Below are 26,599 nucleotides of genomic sequence, written 5' to 3' on the forward strand. Positions count from 1 at the left end.
GGTTTGTGGGGAGACATAAATCCCGTTGGACTGATAAATCTGGGAAAAAATGCTTTTGTATTTGCAAGCATTGAAATAGAGATAGCAACCTTGAGGCTGGGAGCAATTGTTCAATAGGACAGTGAAGCGTCTTAGAGGGTGGTTCACAGAAGGCAGCATTTTTGGTCCTGCTTTCCAAAAACAGCAAGATGCTTATCTCTGCACTTGGTATCCAGCTATGATACCTTTGACTTCGGACAGCAAAGTCAGGTCAGTCCTTTGCTGAAAAGACACTAGAAAGACCTTTTTCCACTGCAACAGTTCAGTGCATAATGCAGGTAGCTGCGGGGCAAAGGGCTTGTTTCAAAATTCCTTTTCTACTGGACTGCTGAGCAGAGACTCAAGTCTCTCACAACTCTGGCATGTATTCGTAACTATCAGTATATTGGGTATTCTATATCAGTTTTTTCTCAGTTCTTTAGGTTGAAATTTTTCAATTTTATATAAATAATCATCTTTTAAATAAGGCATTTGAACTGCACTTTTTCCCATGAGATTGTTATAAACCCCCAATTTGCAGAGTCAGCCAGATGCTCAGTCTGTGACTACTTAATTATCCATTTGTAATGAAAAAAGCACTAAAGAAGACACTAAGAGAGACTTCCCCAGAATACTGAACAGCCTTGTAGCCAGGGACACTTTCCTGGGAGAAAGGAAATGCCATTAGACACTATTGTCTGAAGCAGGTAGAGGGTCATTTCCAAATACTCTAGAACCATAGAATGGTTTGCGTTGGAAGGGACATTAAAAATCATCTACTTCCAACCTCCCTGCAATAGGGAATTGGCATTGGCATTGACACCTTCCACTACACTGGGCTGCTCAAAGTCCCAGCCAACCTGGTCTTGGAGGTAGTGCCTTCCACTAGTGCCATTTCTTTACAGATATAAAATGATAAAATGGCTTCATCCAGTAGGCGAGCTTTGAGAACCATACTGGTTGGGCTATCCAGAAAGGACAGGAAAAATGCTTAGTTGGAGAATGTGCAGATGATGGCCTCATTTTATATGCAATGAGACATGCTCCGTGGAAGGAAGTTTGATGTCAGAGGGGCTTCAGGCACACATCTATCGCAAGTGTTGATGACGAAGCAGTGTTGTTTTGGAGTCCTTCTGTAGAACAATAACTTTGAAAATCATTCCAAAACACTCATTCTAAACTAGAATCTCTGCATTTCAATCAGCATCTGAAGCACCTTTTTGAGAATAGAGTGTATTTTTTTCTTTTTACAGGAGACATCAGTAAACTATTAATATTTATCAGTACTTTGACAGATGTTGAAAATTTTAAAATAGAAGAGCTTTATTTCTCAGATCCATGTGCTGGTTAATGTTAATGCTTGAATGAAAACTATATTATTCTGTATGAATTTGGATACAGAATACACAAATCTATCAACTAGGGAATATATAAATCTATTAATTAGTTATACCTTATGTCAGAAATGTGGTAACACAGGACTCAACTGTGCATAAGGTTGTGATAATAAAACACTATTATTATTGACTTGGGATTAGTCCTTGCTGCCAAAATATGGTTACATCATCAAGTTTTTTCTGAAGGACTACTAATTCTGCCTGTACTCTCAAAATTCTAGTATTTAGATATATCATTAATTTATCAAAATGTGTAATATTTGTGATGTCTCACACATTAGCCCCGTATCCTCTGGGCTTCTACATTTCTTTTAAATATTGTGTATATGTTTTATTTTATATATTTATTCCACCTGCAATGAATCTATGTTAGTTTTGTTACCTGTTATTTGGTTACAGGGATGTCTCCCTCTGAATGGTATAAAGCTACTATTTTTACACCTGATGTATCATGTGATGTTGACATCTAACCTGCAACATGGACCACTGTTCCCTGGTGGGGCCTTCTGTGTTTCTGGAAATAAACTGCATTGTTGACAGTATCTTTTAACCTTATGCATATATTATGCATACAGCCTGCCTACATTGGACATGGTTATAGATAGTCTTACATAATTTGATTTCTAAAACCTTCTGCTTAAACTTGGTTTTGGAAAGTCAAGATTAAGAGATGCCAGGTCACACTCTGCAGTACTGGGATGAGTGATGCACTGTTTCTACCTTAATGCCTTCTGATTCCAACTTAATTTACTGTTACATCTTTCAGATGTGAACAACCTGAGAGTTCTGTCTTTTTCTATGGATGAATAAAAGCCATTTTACTTATAGCCTTAACACAGTATTCATTTGGGTTCAGCTATGTAGTAATATTTTTCTGACCTTTACATAGATTTTAGAGTGTGGAAGGAAAAGGAAAATCAGGAAGAAATAACTCACAGGCTGTCCAGGCTCATCTCCTCCCAGGATCCTGAAGCCAAACCCAGACTCCATTCTCCGAAGGTGAACATCCAACTCCTTGTAATCGGGACCTGGTTTAAAGGGAAATCCCACTGAGCAAAGCATATTGGCTTTGTCTTGAGAATTTGCACCATCTTCCCTCCCACCTTGTGTTCATTGCACATGACTAATGGCATCCTGGTTAGAGCTGGTGGAAACAAATGGGCCACAGACAAGGAAGAGAATTGAAAATGCAGGTTATCTCTTGGAGGATGATTATGTTCAGTAGAATACACTAAACCAAGCTAGAATACATTCATAGAAGAACAGTACTGGAAAAGTCTGTCCAAAATAGAGGCTATAAAGGTGTCTTCTTCCTAAAACTGACTGCATAATGGACTGCTGTTCATCCACCTCTGGTATTTAATTTGTGTTTTCCTTTCAGTTCATTAAACCCTAAAAAGAATAAACTGAAATGGGAGATAGAGATACATCAGTCCAAGTTACAAAAGATGAAAATCATTACAGGTCATTTAAGTTCCAAACACAGATATAGAGCAGTATGTCTTTTTATGTAATGTAGCTTTTAAGTATTCACTTTCAGGTAATACTCTCAATAAAGAGTTTTGACGAAAGCTCTCATTATAAGCCTCTAAGTCTTAGGGTTTAAACTGAAAGCTAACATCATTAACTTGAACTCCTTAATGCTACCCAATTAAAGTCTCAACAGCTTTCTGAATCCTTAAGACTGTGCTTCCATATGCCCGTGTAACCTGGTTGTAAAAATATTTTCTGTCCTGGAAAATATCAATTCAGAACAAAGTGTCTTTTAAAAGACATTTTCTTATAAAAATGTCTTTAGCTTCACTTGAAAGAACCTATTGTTCTGGGTCAAAAATAATAATAATTGAATAAAATTTCAAATATTACAAAGTGAAACTGTAAGCATTTAGGGGACTAAGAACTTGTTTATTGTGACTATTGCTTTGTCTGCATGCTCAGAGACGCTTTAGGCTCATCACCTAAAGCAGGACAGTGATTAACAGGAATGGTCTTTCCTAGGAATTGCACTCTGGTCTACACATTGCGACAGCTTTGGTCAGCTTGTTGCCAACCTCCAGAGACAAAAAGGGATGAGTAGGTTTATTTCAGCAAACTGCTCATAGTGTGGCCAGTTGTACCTTGTTTCCTCAGGACATGAGGGACTACAGATGGCTGAAACACAGTACTTCAGCATCTCATAGATCTCCCCTCAGAGTCATCAGTGAACACCTCATAAACTGTGGAATTGAGCAGATCCCAGGTTTAGTCTGGGATTAAAGCTGAATCTATTTCAGTCAATAGTCTTGCAAAGACAAATACAGAACTACATGCACTGGTCCTACACTATGACAGTGCAATTAAAAATCCTCTATAGATAGCAGCATAGTGCATTATTTCAACAATCTATATTGGTAAGAGATTGAACCACAAATATTTCAATTGGTAAAATAAAAGTATTACCTTTCCCTACCAACTTACTTCTCATATATTGAGAACTCAAAGAGAACTGAACAGTTTATTATACTGACTTTTTCAATTTATTTGATGTGTCTCAACAGTATATAAAAGAACAAATAAAGTTTTTGCATGTACAGTATGTTAACTTAATGCAAATTGTTTACAAGTTGTAAGAGGCAAAGGAATTTTCAGATTAAAGAAATACTTTATCTCTACCTGATTTGCTGTGCCTACCAGGCTTATTACTAGGGAGAGAGCTTTGTAGATAGATACAGTATGATCACCATTTGTAACTCAGGTCTAACACTCAAAGGCAATGTTTCCAGCAGTCTGTCACAAACCAAGCACTACCTTTATTTGCACACATGTGAATGAATATGTACAGTTGGGAATACATTAGGAAAGTACAAGAATGCCAGGTTGTGAAGAATACTTGCTTTGGCAAACTGAGATGAAAACATCCCTCAAACAGATACACTGACAAAGCTCATCCAAACTAATGTTGGCACCAGACTCCAAAATAAGAGGGACTATTTCTTTTAAAAGACACTGTTTTTCTTCCCATTTAGAACTGAATAGGTAATCCAGGTTGGTCAGGAAAAGGTTTAGGTTAAAAAATACTGTATATAGGCATACTTTTTTATGACCTTTAACACAGTTCAGAAGCCTCTGGATTAAATGACTGTGCCACCACGCTTGCTCAAAAGAGCCTTCCTTCCTAAAGGTTAGAAGTCCATGGAGACCATTCTCTGCCAACTCTTACCAGGCCACTGAAAACTACTTTTGAAAAATAATGTTCTTTTCTGTCCCGGTAAGGAGACAAAACACGGGACTGGAAAGGATCCCTGGGTCATCTAGTCCAGCTTCCTGTTATTGCAAGCCTCTGCAAGCAAACAGCACGCAGACCTTACTAGTAAAGACACAGGCAAAAAAGGCACTGGTACCTGAGCTTCTTTGTGGTCTTTGTTGCTAGGTCACCTGCTTCATTCAGAGTTTTCACTGATGGATTGCATCCCATAAATTTACTTACTTTTTGCAGTAATATCACAGTATCTCCAGTGACTGACTAGTACACAAGACTGCTTCCTCCGCTGTTGCTGTTGGTTATTTCATCTTTCATGCTTGGTATGGTATGACTCTACTGGCTGCACTGACCACCTCTGCATTGGTCTGGAGACAGCTACACCATAGATTCCTCAGGTTACCTCTCTGAAGGTGGACTGGATTTATACCCTTGGTTTTTTTGCTTAATTGATTAATGAAAATAAGACAGAAGATTTAATGCAAGGCTCTCCAATAATATTAGCCTTTCAGTCCAGAAACTGTTCTTTTAGTAGAAATGTTTACCTGCTTTCTAGTCATTGCTCTTTACATTTCGTGATAAGCACTGTCTTCTCCAGGCTAATGTAAAAGTGTTTCAATTATATCTAGCACTTTGTAAAATTTCTAGTTGAAGTATAAATGGATTAAGCTTGTTTAGTGTAAAAAATCAGTTACCAGATTAATCTGAGCAACCAACTTCTGCTAAACTCCTTTCGCATGGTTCTCAGTTCATCTCCATATCGGCAGTTTATCTCCATATCGGCAGTTCATCTTTGATAGAAAATATGTTCTAAAGCCCTGCTGCTACTGAGATCCCTTTTTTCCTGATTCTGAAAGACAGGTAAGCTCTTCACTAATATATACTTTTCCTACAGGAGCTCATGCTTGGTAGATTTACCAGAAGCCCCTACTGTTACATGGCAGCAGTTCATTCCTCTTGAATATACACTGATCAAGCATTCTTACCCACGTAAATGATTACATTTCATCTGATATTCCTCCAGTGCTCACTTCTGTAGGACTCTGGTACTTTTTTTTTCCTCACAAAGGATTGTTAGATAGATTAAATCTTGGGTTTTCTTGCTGGAGCAGATTTTCAGTTGATCATACAGAGAAAATTACCTCTACTTACAGAAAAATTATGCTCCTGTGCCTTGCAGTGTACTGCAAACTGTTGGTTAATATAACTTCATCATAGAAAATGTGTCTTTTTGTTTTCTGTTGCTAACTTAGATTAGTACCTTCTGGTTCATGCCACGTAAGAAGAAATGAATAGGTTGCAGACATGGGAGTCAAGCCAATACTGAATTAACACAGCTTATCCTTCCTGTCAACTCAATACACGTTTATGTCCTGTCTCCTACCAGTTTCATCAAAAGGAGAGTTTCACCTTAAGTCAATATTTTTATCATATAAAAGGGGTATCCTGTGCCAGAATGACAATGTTCCCTGTTCCTGCTTGCCTCACTACACGTTTATGTTAGAACAAGAACTTTAGCTTTGCCTGCTAGTAACTTCATTCTCTTTTTTTATAGTTATAGAATTTAGTTTCTTCCTTTTTGTGCAAATGAAAACTTTCTTAACTGATCATTTGGCCTAGAAGACAAAAAACCACACCAATTCACTTTGCTAGGTTATAAAATCACCTGGCTCCCCCATGACTTTGAGAATGGTATTGGACAAGCTGTGATCTGATTATTGCTGCACAGTGGGGATGGTAAAGAGCATGGGGAAATTCTGGTTCCTGGACGATGGGGAATTTACTTTAAATGTAATGGTACCAGAATAGATTGTTACTGAACAATAATGAGATCTCACAGGTGAGGATGTGATTATCTACTCTGAGCTAGCTTTCTGTTCTGTATTCACCTGAATAGGTAGGTGAATTACACACTGATTAACGTACATGCAATTGTTTCTTAAATGTTGAGAAAATATATCCCTGAAGACGATGAATTGATTTTCTTTGTGAGTCAAGATGAACAAGTGCTATGTGATTTTACAGTGTTAAATCTGATATTTGGGATGATGCTGTAAATGTTGATATAGAATTTTTTTATTAAATTTCTTCTATATTGCAATTAAAGCAAAGATGAAGAGCTTTGCTGTGATAATTTTACAGTCTTTCTAGGTGTACTCAATTTATCTGCTTAAAAGAAAAACTAATTAGGACTCCCTTGATGAAGATGGTGAAGATTTTTGTTTCATATAAATAATTAGAAATTGTGAATTGTGATTGACACAACACTACAATAACTTCCTCTGGGTTTCAGATGCTCTTGAAAGATGTGAAAAGCTTGAAAACAGTAATGGGTCTGCTGGTCTACAATGAGAATAGCTTTTTAAAAAACCATACATATTTCCTCTTGATATTTATAGAAAGGAAAGCTGGCAAATAAAAGTTTCAGTATGAAAATCATCAAAGAAAAAAAAGGAAAAAAGAATTGGTGTGTTAACACAGTTACTCAATGTATAAACCCTGCTGGGGTATGCAAAACCAGGCGAATATCATATTTAATTTAGGATCTCTGTCCAAACTGTGCAGGACTCAAAAAGACTTTAATGGGATTGTCAAGATAGACTTTTTTTGGTATGGGATGCCTGTTTTAACTGTTCATTTAACATGATCACACTGAGAAATCAAATGTTGCTGGTTTTTTAAGAAGTCCATTGCCATTTTACAAGACCAGTGTTGATTCAAACACCCCAAAAACCTCCCAATTTTGAAAGTTTTTGCTTTTACATTTTTACAGCCCAAGACACACGTAGGGGATAGAATTAAATTCAATTTTACAAAAAGTATTGTTTAAGTTTAGATTTGTGCGTGAGTTATAGAGACACATTTTTATGCTTAAGATTGAACACTAATGTATGAAAGTACACATAAAACACACTAAAACATACACAAAAATTGACTGAGGAAAAAGAAATGTTTTTCCTTTCTCAAAATGCAAATCTATTATAAAAAGATTTAGAGTAAGCATTCTATAACCCCACAAGAATCATACAAAATAAAATGGTGACTGGGCAGTTATGACTGGCCATTATTTGGAGAAATGATAAAGAAAGAAGAATTACTAAAACATAAAATGAAGGACAACTAATTTACAGAACAACAAAGGCTGAAGAATACTTGCCAGAGGAATCCGCTCGAAAACCAGTCCTGGGCAGCACTTGTTCTGAATAGGAAAATGGGGAATTAAAGATGAAATACATTTCTCAAGTTATTTAAAGATGCAGCATCAATTTCTCTGCTGTGTTTCGAATTACTAAAGTGCAACTTCTACTTTTTCTTGCAATTTTTTTCTTCTCCCCTCCTTCTTCACTTTTTAGGTGGTATATATAATATTTCTGCTAGATGATGACCTCCCTGTCTATTTCTATGCAAAGTCAAACAGATGGTAAGATGGTAATGTTTCTTTAACATAATGTAGGTTCTGATGAAGGTAAAATTGTTAGTGTGTAGTGCGTTTTAAGCTGTGAAAATTAGTGACAATATTTGTCCTTATTCAAGTACAGCAATAAAAGGGAAAGTTTAATGGCTGTGTTTAGATGACTTGACCGCTGCCCTTACACAACACAATTGCAAAATGTCTTTTGTCATCAAGAAGAGCAAGAGTTTGCCAGAGGGATGTACATTGCCAATAACAACAACTGACTGTATGTGAAGGCAAATGCAGGCAAAACCCTTTACCACACTTTTCATGCAGGTAGTTTCAAAGTATTTGTATTTCATTAGACAAAACACAGCAAATAACTGTTTTGTTTTCACATAAAACTACTTTGCCCACATTAGAGGAATTGGGAATGAGTCCCTAGCTGAATTCAGTCATGCTTCCTTTGTTGATTTCGCAAAGTTCTCAACAAGAATTTCTTTTTTTATTATCTTGGCAGCATCCAGAGTGAATTGCAAAACATTCCAAACCAGAGGTGGCCATCCATTGGCCTACCCACAACAAAAGGGCAAATAAAGCACTAATGCATTCATGTTACTCTAAACGAGAATATCATACCATGTATATTTCATGGTATAAACAGGCTAAGGTCTTTCAGATCAGCATTTGTAGAACCGTGATGCAACCTATGAGTAAATATTATCTTTCTGAGACAGAAGGAAGACAGGTGTGGATTTAATATTCTAAGTAGGTAGTTCCAGGCAGAAAGAAGCCAGAGAATGCATTGTAGGCCAGCAATTTTGGCTAAGTCTTCTGGAAATATCTGAATGTATGTGGTGAGATACTTCTGTGGAAGCTCTGTAACACTTTGAAAGAATTTGGACTAAAGCTACCTACCGTCTGGTGGATGGCTTCCTAAAGGCAGCATGGGCTGTAATGGCAGCAGCTGAGTAATTCACAGTTCACTTGAGACAATATTGAACTAGTTGCTCTAGAGCAAAGACATTTTCCCAGAAATGAAAATGGAAGCCACACGGCTCTTTTGGTAAGAATATTTATATAACAGCCATGACCTGTCCAAATTCAGGTTCACTGGATGGGAACTTCCTCTTGGATTTGGTGTTCCTGTTGTATTTGTGTTCCCTCTCTGAGTTGAGTTGTGTCATGTGGGCTATGTTGTTTTAATTTATAGGTGGCTACACATCTTTACTATGATGGTTAAAGGAGGTAATTCCTTCACACACTTCAGATTTTGTACAGCGATTTGGGATCCTTCAGGTGAGAGGTGCTATCTAAATGTAAAATATGCCTCCAGAACAACAACTGAAAAAAAAAATCCCTTTGAAACTGATGCTGCTCCACTGCAAACTTGGATAAATGATTTTTTTACTCACAGCCTTTCAAGATTTTAATGGAATTCTTAAAAGAGACAGAATGATTTTAATGTACAGAAAGCAATTTTATCTTGGTAGTCTCCATAAGCTTTTAGGTTTGAAAGGACATAAGCTTTTTCTCTTGATCACTCAGCTAGAATTGCTCTTTGGAGCTGCTGTTGGTTCATTCTGTGTTTCCATTTCTGCTTACAGTCTTCCTAATATCCCCCCGAATTGACCTTAAGCAGCAAAGTGAAAGAAACACCACCATGCTCAAACTGCGACAAATTAGGGAACGACTTGCTCTGTCAAGACATACAGCCGTATATTTTAAATAAGTTAGCAGTGTCTTTTTTTGTGAACTATTGTCTGTGATCAAGCAAAAGTGCCTCTCAATGAGGTAGTTTCCTTCAAAGCTAATCTGATGAAGTCTGATACGGCTTTTGTTCCTCTGCCTTGCAGAGCTACATGTAGAGTTTCATGAAGAGAGTTAATTATCATCTTGTAATCAAGCATTCAGCATCTAGCATGTGTTCTCATTGTAGTGTAGGACTTCACACACACAAAACTTGGAACTGTGCTATGCTGAAGACATTGAATCAAACCTTAAAGCTTTTAAATGTATGATCACCAGAAAGGCAAACCTGCAGACTTGCGCTTTTGGTAAACACAAAGCAATGTTCATTTTAGGAAGAATCTGCTGTCAGCAGTATGGGTCTCTGTGCAGTACAGGATAATTGTGATTATGTCACTGACATAATTATTTTACTTTGAAAAACAGAATATAAACTCTAGAGAGCTGCGCTCACGTGACAAGCCAAGGTGTTGGCAACTATCAGAAAACTTCAAAAGAGGAAAGATCTGTGTAGAACATTAGGCATATAAGAAGGGACTGAATTAGCAAGGTCTCTACATTTCAAATGCAGAGATAAATATTTTTTTTTAAAACTCACATAGTTCTGTGTTCAAAGACTCTACAGAAAAGGAAGTTCCAAGTGAAGAGGAAGGACTGTTGGTCCTGCTCCTCAGCTATCCTTGTATCTTCTATCTGCTAAGAACAAACTGATTGAACTGGTAATTTTAACAGAATACAGAGAGACTCTAGCAAGTTTCGTTTTATAAAAATCTGTCAATTAGTTTTTATAGGACACTAACCTTTACACAAGGCAATTTGAAACCTTCCATTTATTTGTTACTAAATTAATTTTGACATTTTCTAAACTTTTAATAGAAATTTTTCTAATATGTTAACCATCCTGCTTCCACCTCATAGGAAATGAGGAAGCAGAAGGCAATTTTGGAGAGGTCAGGACAAAGAGATGAGACTGCCCAACATTGCCACCATGAACAGGCATTCAAAGTGCAAAAAGTTTTAAAATGATGACATAAGATTTCTGTATTCTCCATATGAAGCCCTTCTGGTTGAACTTCTGCAGCTGCATTGCCATGAGTAGTTGTAGCCTTTCATGTGAAATAGCAATGAAATAATTATAAAGTAGGCTTGAATGAATAATAAAATACTCAGTAATTGTGCCGATTTCATTTTTTTTTAGTTCAGTTAACCTGTCCTAGCAACAAGAATTGGAAAAGTAAAACTAAGAATTATTCTTCTTAATTGCTACTTGTGTATAACTGTAACCAAAATAAATCTCCACCACGGGGACGACTGTGTGCTCTGGAGAACGAGGATGCAGCTGTGCATTTTGAAGAATCTTGCTATACATCAAGATTTGGGGGCAGGAAACAGATGATCTTTAAGTCCCTTCCAACCCAAATCAGTCTATGATAATCACTCAATGATGAAGGCAAAGCCAAGATTATTTTACTATTAGAAGACAGCATAGTAAAAAGCTTGCACATCTGCACGTTTATAAAAAGCTTGCACATCTGCACGTTTAGTGTAAAATAAATTACACTCATAGTTTTTAAACTGAAAACTGCAAAATATTTGTGAAAAGAGATAAGCAATAGAAAAGACCTGGGACACCATTCTGATTTAAATGAAATCAATGGTGAAAATAGCAGGTTTCTTTGCTGTCAAGATAGAGCAATAGGAACACAATTCATCCACAACATGACACAAGGATATTCTTATTTGCACCAGTGGAGCCACTGGTATTCTCTGGAGGGAGAATTATGATGATGAAAGATAGGGATGATAATATTTATTTTCCCTACTCTATTATTTTCTAGATCAGACTTTGTTGAATGCTAAACACATGGAACAAAACTAGCACATTTATATTTCAGCATCTCGGTACTAGCCATGCTTTTTAGGTAAATAGGAGTTTCAAAAACGAGAAGAATGAATGTGATCATGCTGCAATGTCCTTTCCAGTGCTGTGCAAGCAGCAGTTTGACACAGTACACAGGCAATGCAGAACCCATTTGTCTCATGCACCTGTGGCCAATCCCCGAATGCCTGCAAGTCAGTGTTCTTAAATTATTACTTTGACTTCTTAAGTACACACTGCCACTTTGCAGATCAAAATCTATTTGTATACCTTTTAGTAAAGTGCAAATTGTTCAAGAGAAAGGAATACTACATCTTTAATACTGTCATCAGCTGTAAAACTGACACTTCATATTAGCAGAGGTCACTTGGGACCTACTTTGCAATCCAGCAATCAAATCATTTTACATCCATGGTACTGTGATCATGATAAACTCATAATTCCATTTGAAAATGCTTTGGGTTTCACTGTCAGTTCTTGTAAGCAACGGATCCATTTTGTCATGGTGAGTAACTCTTTCTTCAGTGACGAACAATACAAAACTATTTGACATTGGACTGATAAATTTCCTCTCCTTTCATTATGTATGATTTCTTATTAAAAAGAAAGGATTACATTCATTTAGTAATATAAGTTCTTAGACTTTTTCTATGTTTAGGATAGCAATAGATGCAAAGAAAACACCAACATAGGATGTTTGATAATTGCTCTGAGAAATTACCTTCTTATAACTCAGTTGCTCATACTCTAGATCAAGGAGTAGTTTGATGATAATACGTCTTAATTAGCAATTTCCAATACTTTTATTTACTAAGTGAAGGCAGGCATGACTTACTGACATAAAGGGCACTAAGCAGTGAATAGAAATATTGAAAGATATTGTAAACTGAGCTCAAGGAAGATTTGAAACTAGAACCTGATTTTCTAACTTGTAGTCCCAAACCCTTTACCCATACAAAAACCCCCTTTATATGATACTTCAGAATACTATGTATTTAATGTCATCATAGTTCAATGTATATATACATCTGCACACATATGTATATATATATTTTTTAAAGTATCATAAACAAAATGTGAATTTTTTTAGACTAAAAATGAGCAAAAATGGGAAAAATTGTTAAGAGGCAATTTTTTTTTGGTCAGGAAAATACTGTCTGAAAAAAATTGTAGTTAAAATTATGGGAAAAATTTCCTTCAGTTTTTAAGAATGTAACTGTGTAGCTCTTCAGCCAACAAGCACTGGCAGGAAAATTCTGTAGACTATGCCATAGAACCCCTCAGGTCATAATGCATTCAGTTCTAGACACCTAATATTTTTTTTATGTTCCATGATTATCAAATTTAGGAAACCTTGATTGCCTTAGTATTTTTCTGCAAGACTGATATTTTCAAAGTTACACATTATACGTCAGTATAATGCTGTCTGACAAATCTTTCCTACCTTAATGCATACCTGTGCTGAATACCTGCAGTGACACTCCAGAGGAAAGGTAGCCTGTGAATATGAACTGGACTGCTTGTCTGTAACCCTTAGAGAAGGGTGCTTATAAGTCTGCATAAGAAAGCACCTTATTTTATGGAGGCTAATGATGATAATACATTTGCTATTTACATATTTCACAGCTGTTGGTGAACTTTAATTTTTGGTCCTTTTCCAGTTTGTCTAAATCTCTGGTAGTAAACAAATTGCAGTGCCTAAAACAGTTGATAGTTTTAAATGGGACTTGGGAAATTCACAATACTGTGGTTGGAGGAGAAAATAACATGGGAGATTTTGAAGAAAGTAACCTTTGTGCTTCCAGTTCAAGGTGAAACTGTAATTGTTCAGATTTCACTTTTAATGAGAGCTTATCACCAGCTTCTCATTCTTCCTACTGGCATTTCTGTGTCACATCACCAGTCTTGGCTACCACACTAACTGAAGGACAAATGTAACCTAATCACTGTAAAAAATGTTTTATTTTACTGCTTTCCTTAGAGGAATATAAAACCAAATTTCTTTTATACATTTTATAACTAGAGAAATATTATGGCATTATGATTCCCAACAGCTTTGTGTCTCCTGTCTGACTAATGTCTGCCTACAGGGGCCTCTGAACAAAGTTTGTTATAAACTGTGAATTTACAATAAACAGAGTTGAATATAAAATATAAGAGAGGATAAGGAGAATTTATAAAGGTAAAAATGTAAAATTCAGGAGAATGAGTTCTCCAAGATAACTATGGAGCTCCAGTCACAGCTGTAACAACTGCTGCATATCAAGTCATAATTTTTTTTCATTAATAGGAAATTCCTGATTTGATATTCCATTTTCTAGTTCTGTACCTAACTTCCATGGTTATCGTCAGAGTCACACTGTCACTTACAATCTCATAGTTTTCTTAAGGAGAAAGGAGTTAAAGCATTTGCCTAGAATTAATATTTGGATGGAAAAAAGGAAAAAGTATCCAGTTATTTGAGCAGGTTTTTTCCTCTGTTTCTGAGTTTAGCAAAACAATGTCACAGTAGAAACTTAGGTAGGTTCTCTTCACCATGAAAAAGAAATAAGAAGGGAGGGGGGAAGAGAGGGAAAAAACTGAACAAGAAAACAAGAGAAAAAAAAAGCAGAGACAGAGAGACACAGGACAGAAAGAAAGAAGAAAACAATTTCCCCTTCTTTTGCTTTTAAGCAGTTGTTTTAGATGATGTGGTAATCTTCCTCAGTCCTTGGAAAAACCTTATGTTCCTTTTTTGGCTACTTAGAGCTTTGAGCACAGTTCATGGGTGACAGCAGAGGCAGGTGACAGCTAAGAGGTAGGAGCTGACAGGTAACAGCTAACTCGTGACAAACAATTTTTCCAGGTGCTATGACTTACAAAATTGAGTTGTGCTCTGGATTTGTACTAATGCATCATTTGATTGTCTCTATAAAACTGTTTCCCATGTAGAAGCAGTAGTCTTTTGTAATTCATATGTAATCATTAAAAATTGAAATCTCGCTGTCACACAGGGTCTTGCAGGTTCTTCATGTTCCTTAGGTGGAAAGACATTTCCTCTAGAATGAAAATCACGCTTTTTCATTGAGACTTCCTGCTTGAAGCCTCTTTCTTGCTATCATTAGGTAGGGATGAGCTGAGCAAAACCCTGTAAATCAGGCTTCTCAGGTCTAGTTCTTGCTCTGCTTTGAGTCACGTTGCTTGTGCTCCTCACAGAACTAACCTGTGATGCATAACTTGCTTAACTCCCTGATCGGGGAGCAGGAGGCTTTGATGAGGTCCTGGTGAGGCTTTGATGAGGTCCTGGTGAGTGCTGACTGCAGGGAGACCCTCTAATAAAAGGATCTGTAGAAATTCAGAGCCATAGCAGTACAAAAATGGACTGTTTAGTTACAGAGATTCACTGTAAGAGAAACAAAAATCTAGCACTCTCTTTCTTTCTGAATTTTCCAGGTCATGATTGTTCGCTTCTTTGCCCTATTTTTAGAAGATGAAAAGGAGGTCCTGCCAGGAGATAAGATAAACTTGCTTTGAGATAAGAAGTACTTAAAAAATGAAGTAGCTGAACTTTTGTTGTGCACATTTAGGGTATGCCCTTACAAAAGATAACCAACCTGACAGTGCCATATGGTAGGAAACTTTATTGTCTTGAAACTGTCCCTCCTATATACTCAAATTAGATGACAATTACTTGGCTCAGTAATGGATTTCGTCCCTGTTGTTTCTTTCTTCAGGAAACAGTAGCACTATGTGGAGAATAAAAGCAATCAAAGGCTTGACAAATTGAATTTGCTAAGATGTGTGCTTATGGTATTCATGAAAGAAAAATGTCAGGGAGAATAGAGGTCTTTGGAGGCAGCTATTTATGACTAAAGGATATGAATGATCACAGACAAGATCTGGTTGGGAATCAAGGCTTTGAGAAAATGCTGAATGGATAGAGGTGTAAGAAGAGAACAAATTTAAGTTTTCAGGATTAGCTGGAAGACGGGACACTGCTTAAAGTCTGGGAGGAGTTATTACTGCAGTCTTGCTTTCCATCCCTCACTTTCTTATTTTGGGCCTAGCAGCTTCATGATTTTTAATTATTCTAGATAGTTGGATGAAAAAAGCTCTCTTACAATTTCCAGTTACCTCTTGGAGAGAACTCAAATGCAATTACACCATTCAAACACAGGCTTTAGCATAAGTCCAACCTACAAGTTGGAAGCTCTTCCTGTGGTGTGGTATATGCTCCTGAACACAGTAGATTATATCAGTAAAAGACTAGAATTCATATTGGTCAAAGAAGTGCTCAGAAAACTCATAGAAGGGACCCATAATAATAATGAATCACTTAATTATTTTATTGAATACTGTAATATATCTTGTGGTGTAATATATAACCTTCTGGGGTGTAAGCCAATCTTTGTAGTTGACATCAGATCTCTATTCCCATGGGTTTATGGAGGGCAAACATGGATCGAACCTATTTAATTTCATTAATATTTAGGCAATTCTGTTAATATAGAACTCTTCATATTGGAGATTGAGATGAAAGAAGATATTGTATAAGTATGTATCTCATATATATATGTGGCATTGATGACTTTCTCTTAATTGTCTTACAAAGATGTTTGTTTCAATGCAGTTTCAATTCCAATGTGCTTCAAGTCTGCACTCTTGGCTTGATGACTAACAACAGAAGATGGTTCTGACTCTGTTGAATGGGAAGTACAGATTTTTACTAAACTACTTCACCTCCAGAAGCTATCCATATGAGAAATGACTGGTTGCAAAGGGTTTTCCTTTCCGTAAAGCAGTATATGAAGCCGAGTGTATTTTCAGCAGAAGTACGAAGCAGATAAAAACTATGGAATGGTTTATTTTCTCTTTATCATATACAAAATCCTTGCACTTCGGGGAACAGTATTTCAGCTCAGGCAAATATTTTTACGTTTTATTTTTTACTCTAGCTTTTAATGCACAAGAGAAAGTGAAAGAGGAGAGATGTCTGAAAACTATTTCCAAATTTTGTTCAAAGCTAGTCCTACTTCTTTCAAACCTATGTGACCCATTCCACACAGCATTCCGATCCATAGTTCAAAGAGTTCTAAAATTTTGAAAATTGTAGTCTCTATTTGTACATTGTCTGGAGAATCCTGTCCAATCAAGAATAACATCTGGAGCAGAGGAAGATACTACATTAGTACACAATATTTATTCATATACCAGCTAGCATGGGCTACGTGGTATTTGTAAATACACTGGAAAGCTTAGTTCCTATGCCTAATAGTTTATAATTGAAGATTAAATCCTTTTTATAGAGGTCTAAAGTATGTTCTCAAATCCATATTTAGGGAGAATAAGATACTTTGTATTCCTCAAAAAAGTCAGCAACTTATTTAAGTACTTAGATTTAAATTTGGGATCTTAATTTCAGGCACCTATTAAATAAATAAAAACCCACAAACACCTCCCCATCAGAAAGAAAAAAAAAGTTTGGACTATGGAAAGTCAGTTTTAGGGTGGCAATCTCTACTGAAAAGTGTTCCCCTAACAGGACCACGGTGGCAGAAGATGGTGGCACTGCCCACAGTGGCAAAGAACTGGGGAATATGAGGTGCAACTTAGGCACTAGATTAGAGTTCACTTAGAATTGATGTAAAATGAACCATAGTGTTCCTCCAGCATATCCGTTCTGCTGGGGACTGGAAGTACCAAAGCTAAAGAAGAGATGCTGATGCTGTAACTAAGGCATAAGGGCCAAGGCAAGTAAGAATGGCATCGAACCAGTGTTTGGGACAATAATGTACTTCCTTTAGACTATCCCTTTGCATGCTGGAGAAATGTGTACATTCCAGACCTCTGGGCTCAACTAATATTAATGGGCTAGTCTGGATCAGCTGGAATATTTTATGTGTAATCTATAACATAATTTGATCTATAGGCTCAAGTAAATTATAAAGTGATTTGAAAGATGCAAGTAATGACTATTATGAAAAAGCTTTCAGTAAAATAATAAACTATTTTTAATTATCTTAATAAGTACAAAACCTCCAGACAATTTAGAACAATGTTTTTAGTTAAAATGTTATTTAAGAAAGGAATAAATGCCCTTGTTGTGAAAAATATGTGATATATTCCTCAGAAGCATGAGAAATTAAACCAAGATGGAAATCTTGATGGCTCAGTACTGTTTTGTATAGGTCTTCAAACCCTTACTTGGTGGTAAGGGTTACTTTCAAACCACCAATGACAATGTGAAAACTTGACAAAGACATTATTATAAAAACAAATACACTTGAAATTTCTTTTAAAAACTTCACTTTGAAGTGAAAGTAAGTGAAACTGTTTTTTCCTTGATAAATTCACATCTTCATATTGGTTAACCATGAAGAAAAATAGCACAGTAAAACACGGTGGCACATATACTGTGCTTCACTAAGGATTTAACAGTCAAATTGAGGAGAGCAAAAATATAAGAAAAATACACTATGAAAGTCAAACACCAGAATCTAGGCAAGAGCTGGGAAAATATGTAAGTATAGAATTTTTGAATCAGTTATAATGGCCTCTGTTTACTGGGTTTATAGCTTCTTTCTTTAAATTACAAAAGATAATTACAGAAAATTATGTCAACAGTGACACATTCATAGGCAAAAGCTTAAAATACTAAATGGTCAGCAGGATTTTCACTTACGCCTACTTTCATAAATAGCTCTTGATTTCTCATACAGCTCATATGGGTCAGGTTTTCTTGGATCAAAGGCCTCTGTTGAATCAGGAAATGAACTCCTGTGAAGAGCGGGTGGATAGGGAATATTCTGTGGCATAGCTGGAGCTGACACACTTGTTTGAGGGCTGCCTTGATTCTCCCATCGTTCCATCATCTGGAATAAAAACATATGGAGAATAAAGATGAAGGTTTGCAAAAACTGTGACTTTCACAATGAGACAAAGCCCTTAACAAAGAAGGGCCGGACTGGGTAGCAACTGAATCATCTTAATGCTGTATTTCCTGAGAAAGCATGAAAATAGCTACCTGCCCAGGGGACGTAGATTACTGCAACTGTGAGCAGAATTTACAGCTTCAACTGAAAATTAAAAAAAAACCCCAAACCAAAACAAAAAGAAAATAAAAACCAAAGAGAAAATTATTACAGCAGGTACTTGAGCATCTAGTGTTCAGTGCTAAAATACAGAACACAGTGAGAAAAAAGTGAATATTAGTTTGATAGAGTCTTTTTCATTTCTTACTGTTTCTTACTGTTCCTTTCTTATATCAAAAAGTAAACTGGTATCATCCAAACAAGTTCCTAAGCACAGGATAAAGCTTTCAACTCTTCCAGACCATTTACAGGAAAGAAGTACACAGCAGTGTATTGTCTATGCACGAAAGACACCTCAATCCACGCTTTTTCCAAGACTGTCTTCAGCAGTCTCACAAGTACATCAAGCCTGAAGATATGAAAGGCAGTGCAAAAGAAGGCTTGAGGATCTGCATTTTTATTTTTGAAGAAGTACTAATTAAAATGCATTAGCAAACTTATTTGAAGAGGCTAAGTTAAACAAAACACAAATTTTTATCCCAGGAAATGAGTGTTTGACTTCTCTTGAGGACAAGGATGGTAAAGCCTCCTGAACAGTGTGTTCTCACAAATAATCCAACAATGTTAATTACACAAAAAATGCCTCTTTGAAACAAACTGAACTGTAACTAAATTCCACTGATGTCTATTGTTGTATCAGCAGAGCCTTATCAAAGATGATTGCAGGTTTATAGCAAGCTTGATCCTGTGATTATCGTTAGTCTTTAGCTCCTTGGTTTCAGAAGCTGTTTGGCTCAGCAGGTAGGCTTTGCTCTCTATTCTGATGATTAACTGCATCAGAATAGTTCATGAGTGGACTACAGATGTTTAACATGCTGAGTAAGTATAATGCTCCATATCCCAGGTGAACTGACCTTCTTAGGTTCATACTTAAGAATGAACAGATTATGGATATTGGCCATTTTAAATTGCTGAGGACCTCATTCTTTTACAGAGCAGTGTTATAATTACAGCAGTGTTTCTGTCAGAGTTTCAGCAGTAAGTAGGGCTGGTTCATTTGGAACAAAAAAGAAAAGAAATATCCAGGTACCTCAGTCAATCATAGGATGACTCTCATGCACTAGTGAGTCTTGGATGCGATATTTAAGTTGAGAAGTGAAAGTATTAGTCTGTTAAGTACTAATTATGAAAATATGGAACACTGTATTCAATACTTGCTATGTTATTCAAGGAAGACACATTTATTTTCAGTGAGGTACAAAAGATGCAACCAGGATTTGATATGAGGGCACTATAGGTATGTAGATCCTGTGCAATACAGTGGCATATGGAAATACTTGAGTTGCAATTGAAATAGCTTAGGTACAAGAAAGTACCTTGGGTACCTTCCGGTACCCTTTATACCAAGATAAATTTATCCTCTATCTTGTGTAAATTAGCCTCTGTGGTAAGTTACATGAATGTCAGAGTACTACTTCTGATAGCCCTGAAGAAATTATGCCTGGTATGTATAAGCATATGTTCAGTATATAATTGCATTATGGAAGTGTAAATTCAAAGGTCTCCAGAAACAAAACTGATTATGACCCCTATGTCTGAACAGGAAAGGATAACTGGGCTCAATTCAAGTTCTTTATGATCATGGAAATTACTGGAGAAATATGTTTGGGGTTTACCTTCACTTAGGAACCAAAAAAACCGCAATACAAGTCAGTGAAATCAAACTATCTATCTTATTGCTACGAAACAGTCTATATAGAAGTGAAAGTTTCCTGATTTCTTGGACAGTGTTGGCAAAGTAGATCATTTACCTCTTTCGAAATGTGAAACTGAATAAAATTAAAATATTTAAAAAAAGATTTTAAAATGAGAAAGGAAAATATAATTATCTTTGATGACCAAACTTGTCCCTGGAGAAAGGACAGGAAACTGCAGATCAGTTGGCAAAACCCTACTGGGTCCCATATGCCAAATTCTTGCTTGCTGGTTAGTTCCATATCTCTGAGTGTGAAGTTGAAAACTGAGCAAAACATTCTTAGTTGCAGGTAATACTGCTAACATAACCAGTTACATAAGCAGATAAACAAGGGGAATTATATCTTCCAAACCCATATCAACTAATTAAATAGTCACATAGTGTTCCGTGAGTTATCATAATGCCAGCTCACAGATGAAGAAGAGAATTCTTGGAAGAGAATAGGCATGGTATTGAGTGCAGGGCATCAAATAAAGTTGGGGTAATGGTTTGGTGACATTGCTTACCGTCATTTTGTACTAATCATATTATACATGATATACATATGTAATATATGGACTCTGTACATAGGAACCACAGGAAATATGTGCCAGCCCAGGTTACTCTGTCTTTGCTGTTACACAGCTACAAGTCTCTGCTTGGTGCTGGGGAGAACTTCTAAACCTCCTGTGCTGGCCTTACTGCTTCAGACTCTCTGCAGACAGTGCTGCAGGGGCACTTGGTTTCAATCTTATCTTCATGTCTTGGACACTAGAAATTCATGTCAGACTATTCCTCTAGTTAAAAATGGTGGCAGACAGAAGAATGTACATGACCTTAACTTGGTTAATCATTTGTAAAATCTCTTGCCGAGAGTACCCTAAAATAGAGTAGCTGTGAACAGTTAGCCTGCATTCATGTACAGTACCTTCATACAACGGTGTTATATTATTCTGTGATCCCTGGTTTCCTCAGACCATGCAGAAAAACTGCATCACTTAGGTTGTTTCTCTAGATTCTGATTATTGGGAAGTGCTACTCAAGCATGAACTACTATACTGTTTATATAACAAAACTGTGCAGATAATCATCAATAATATGCTGATATTTATATATTTGACATGTACATAAAGAAGCTAGGTATGGACAATAGGAGGTCTTTGAAAGTGGATCTTTAACAAGTAAGCTCCAAGTTCTCTATTTCCTCACTTTTTACCCAAGATTAAAAGTTGAATGCCCCAGTCAGACAGGAACTGTGAACTGGTGAGAACAAGCTAGCCCTCAGTAGTCTGATTTACTTTCACAAATGTCCTGCTACATAGATGAATAAAGCAACTTATGCAATACTTATTCCAATGTATTGCATACATCCCCTAGGCTTTTATATCAAAAGCACCACAAGCTGAAGTAGTCTGATGGAGTTACAACAGCTGATTAATTGCTATTTGTATTTGATTGGCTACAAAAATTATTTTGGTATACATTAAGCATGCCATGATCCAATATGAGAGTATGTGAAGTTGTTCAGATTCAACATACTTCCCCTGCCTGCCCTTCAATAAGAAAGCTGTAAGTCCTTCAAAAGACTGCTATTGTTATTCCTATCGCTCTTAGAAGCCTTCAGGCACAGTCAGGTCTCTATTTCCCTCTACACACCTCTTCTAAGTGTTAAGCATTCTTTAAGGTCTGTACAATCTCAATAAAAAAGCCAAATTAAAAAAACAAACAACAAACCCAAACAAAACCCCATAAAAATAAAACAAATCAGACAACCAAAAATAGTAGCCTATGATTTCTTTTTATACTGTGAATGTTGTCACAACTTCAAAAAATTATATAATGTGGTGTCAACAGAATTTATACAATCATCGCTTGCAGTCTTACATGAGGAAAAGTATTTATACCTCAGGTTTTAATGCCAAAATCATAGAAACACAGAAAAGTTGATTAGAAGGCACTTCAGTAAGTTATCTAGTCCAAGCTCTCGACTATTTGCACCTCTAGATCTACTGTGCAAGAAAGAATAACAATAACTTTGAGGATGTTAAACTCAAGCCACTTGTAAACCAGAAAAAGTGCAAGTTGTTCATTAGAAGAATTTGCAAACTCCTGCTGCCTTCTCCTCCAGATCCCTTATTCTTAAGCCACTGCATTTCTGGTTTTTGACACCCTTCTTAACATTGAGGTGTTCCTTTCTCCAGACGGCTGCTGGCAGACTCCAAGGCAACAGACCTTCAGAGCTTACCAGTGATACCACCCCTGATGCTGTGTCACCAGGGGCACTGCTGAGAAGTGTCTTGTGAGCTGGGAACAGGAGGGTCAGATAAAAGTCTACAGAAATTTGCCCTGAATGACTGTCATCTTATGAACTCAATGTGTATAATTTTGAAAGGGAACTTACAGGCTTTGGAGTTTTCCATGGAGAAAAGAAACCTGAAATAAACAAAAAATAATGTTAGCAGCTTTTTCTGGTGCATAAAGAGTGGAGGCTAAGTGGTGTCTATGCTCCCATTCTCATTCAGGTCTGCAGATAATATTGATAGATATGAAAATTCTCTACACACAAGGGGTGAAAACACAAAACACAAGGGATAATTTCTAAGAAAAAATACATAGAAATATATATATATATACACACACATACATATATATATATATGCAAGTGGAGCTATTGAGATCATTGCCATACTTTACAAACAGCATGGGATTAAGTTGAAATTAAAAGAACTAAGCAAAAGGACTTCCAAATGTCTTGCTGGACATTGGATAAGACACCAAATGACCTGGTATTGATGTGTCAAATGCAGTCGCACCTTTAGGAAGAAGCATTCAGAACATCCCATCAACAAAACCTAATAATACAAGAGATTTTTTTAGAAGAAAAGCCAGGAGAAAAATAACTGTTTCATCAGTCTAGATAAAGTGGCCAAGTCTTGGAAGGATTACTTGTTTTAATACTGTCCTGGTTTTTGGTCATAGTTAGCAAATGGTCAGACATGGCTACCTCTTTTACACAAGTAGTTATCTCCTCTTCCTTAGTTATTGACTGACTGATAACTTGCTTCAGTGACTTCCCTGAACTTTAACTATCGTAGCTTATAAATGTTTAAAACTCTGGATATGTCTTTTTCATAAAATGAGATAATTTGAAACACACATTGTAAACACTGTTTTTGTCTTATGCAGCATAAAGTTAAAAACCTTATAAGTATGAAATAAAAAGAAGCATTTCAAAGGATATTGGAACACACTTTTTAAAATACCAGCTTTCAGCATATCTTTCATTAAAAAACTCATTCTCAATTTAATAGCAGGTTAAAAAAAACCTCAGTGGACCTTCCTCGGTAAGATTAAAAGCTAATGAGAAAGAGTTCATTTGTTTTGTCAGAAACAGAAATGGGGTTTAAACTGAGATATCTAATAGGAAGGCTTCTCTTTCACTCAAAAAATGAATTCAGCTGGAAGAGTAGTACTGACTTTATTATTTATTTTTCTAAGGTGTGTCTAGAAAGAAAATTAAAATCATGAGAGCACTAGGATAATATTTTTTTACAGACAAATCATAACAGGAATTTTATTTGTACACAGTATTTAAGGTTCCTAGAATTCTGTGATAATGAGGTAATTTTTTCTGCTATGATACCTAATCCATTTCAACTGAAATATCTTGCAGTGCAAAAGCACTTGAGCCACTTGTAGTGAAACACTGGCTGTTCAGTAATGCTGATTTATAGGCTGATAGTGCTTTTAAAAAGCAAAAAAGTATATTGGAAAAAGTAATCCTGGGGAAGTTTATGTTTACTGACTCTGTGGTGCCTGGATAAAAACTACTATATTAACAAGTAGACATATTACTTTCCATCTGCAAATGCAAGCTGAGGTAACAGGCATCCTTGATAAACCTGGCTACATCACTTTCAGTATTAAAGATTCTGTAGCAAAAACTTATGTAATAACTTATTGGATGGCAGATGGCTACCTTTTTATTGCCTGTTATACTTCTGTACAGATAATAAGAGTGAAATCTAAAAAGTACTTTTCCTTTAGAGCTAAATATAAGACTTGAGGCTTGCGCAAATCAACTTACTACCCTGATTTGTTGTTCAGAAAATATTGGTAGAGGCAACACTCTCTACCACTAGTACTGGTGCACTGCCTATAACTTCTTGTCAGAAAAAATTACTCCCAGTTAAACTGAAAGGTCATTTTTTACCTATTTATTTACTATCTCCATCTAGAAATAAGTTATGCTGGAGTTATCAGAGAAAATTTACTATCAATTAAAAATACAATAAGTATTTATAAATCAAATAAAAAATGACATATACATCAAGTGAAGATTTTTTTTTTTTAATCCTCAATTAAAAAGAATTCAATTATTCCCCTAAACAAAGAGAATGTGGACTTATATGTAGCTTGGAGGTTATGGGCACAAACTGCAACATACAAATGACAACATCTACACTCAAAACAAATAAAAAGCAATATTTATTCACACAGCATGAAATTATGTTGAAAAAACTAACATATATAGGATGCCAGAGAAGTAAAAGATCCAAAGAAAAATTAAAAAAAAATTGGAGATCCATATGTGTACAAAAGCATGTTACAGCAGCAAAAATCTCTAAAGGTAACAAACCTTGGAAAGAATATTAAAATCCATTCTTCAGATTTAAATTCAGCTGTTACACCTAGACCTCTTGTAAGATGAGATAGTCTCTCACCTCTGTCAAAGACTAGGTGTTAGGTTAAACAGGTGAAGGCCTGGTTTCATACAGCAAACTATGTTATATCTTTCATGTATTTCTTGGAGATTTTAATATTGCTTCACATAAGATCTGCATTCTCAGCTGAAATAAACATCCTTTTTCCCAATATAAACAAAACTGATTTTTACAGAATATATGGCATTATCAGTTATTCAATATGAGACTGATTATGGATAATTGTTGTGTTTCAAACGTCCAGAATTATCACTGGTATTTAAGCACATGCAACCATTGCTACAAATTCATGAATTCAAGAGTATAATGCATCTGTAGCACATTGTAAGTGTAACAGAAACTCCACATGAAGAGGTATAAAAGCAAAATGCACTTTCCTGTGTAAACTGCACGCACCCTTCTAACTTTCACTTTCAAATAGTGCTCTGCATAAGTATGGGACCAAATCTTCTACATGAAGAAAGTTAAGGCTTAAAATTATTAAGAATGTCTCTTAATAATGTGTATTCAGTGCATACTCAACAGTGTTGGCCTTCTGCAGCCACTTCTTCAGTTGGCAGAGAGAAGCAGTGGACTTTCACTTCGTTTGACCTCACTTCACAACACCCCATATTCCCTTGACTTCCTGGTGCTCCTTACACACTGTGAGTATTCCCCACCAGAGACAGTGGGATTCCACATCAATGACAGCTGTCACCAGATTGGCATCAGTTCATATACTGATACTGATTTATCAACAGGACTGAAATTTGTTCTCCAAAGTGCAGCTTTCAACTGTTGAGTACTAATACAGTACTAGTGCTGCTCAGCCTTCTAATCAAGTCACATCTAATTAGACACATATACTGGATAAGGTCTGACAACCTCATCCCACTTCCACATTTCAACTTCTCCCTCCCCAAACTCCCAAACCCCTACCATCCAACTTCCTATGCCTTCTCTAGAAGAGTATAGAGTATCTATAGAGTATCTTTCAGATACTCTATCTGAAAATATTATATACATATAAACACTCCTAACCTCCATATCCACATACACTTTTAAAATCTGAAATAATAATAGTCAGCTTAGATCCACCTATAAATCCTTCATGCAGCCTGTTCTTATCATGAGTGGCTTTTGGCTCACCCATGTGCCTGACAGTCATCCCTTCTTGTAGCAGCTTCACCACATAAGCTCTAGCCCACTTTCTGAAGACTCCTGTATCTTCCTACTAGTTTTAAATAATGCTTTATTAACATTCCCTGTAAAGACAGTCAGTACAGGCCTGCATTAGTTTTGGAAAGGAGAGCAGGGTTACTGGCTTGTATTAAAGAGCAACCACCACCATTCAGCCACGTGCTAGCAGGAAAACACTGTGGCAACATGTGAGCATGTGAGATAAAACACATAACCTCATCTACTTCTGCAAAATTAGTGTTTCCCTAATATAATTACTTCTTATTGAGTGTTGGC

General features: G+C 36.3%; 1 protein-coding gene across 14 annotated transcripts in view; it reads right to left on the reverse strand.

The window, feature by feature from the left end:
* The window catches only part of MAGI2 (membrane associated guanylate kinase, WW and PDZ domain containing 2), a 735,331-nt gene that overhangs the window by 69,636 nt on the left and 639,096 nt on the right, over positions 1-26,599 (reverse strand). For 9 of the 14 annotated variants that reach the window (XM_027679447.1, XM_027679441.1, XM_027679437.1 and 6 more), the window contains 4 exons: positions 22,822-22,853; positions 18,337-18,526; positions 7,811-7,852; positions 2,352-2,443 (listed from right to left, as the gene is read on the reverse strand). In XM_027679447.1, coding sequence (XP_027535248.1) covers positions 2,352-2,443; positions 7,811-7,852; positions 18,337-18,526; positions 22,822-22,853 — 356 coding nt within the window. The remainder of the gene's footprint in view (positions 1-2,351; positions 2,444-7,810; positions 7,853-18,336; positions 18,527-22,821; positions 22,854-26,599) is intronic. The other 5 variants (XM_027679439.1, XM_027679445.1, XM_027679443.1 and 2 more) reach the window with 3 other exon arrangements.

This window comes from Neopelma chrysocephalum, unplaced genomic scaffold (assembly GCF_003984885.1).
Source record: "Neopelma chrysocephalum unplaced genomic scaffold, ASM398488v2 Primary Assembly neopelma1_45, whole genome shotgun sequence".
Classification (NCBI taxonomy): Eukaryota; Metazoa; Chordata; class Aves; order Passeriformes; family Pipridae; genus Neopelma; species Neopelma chrysocephalum.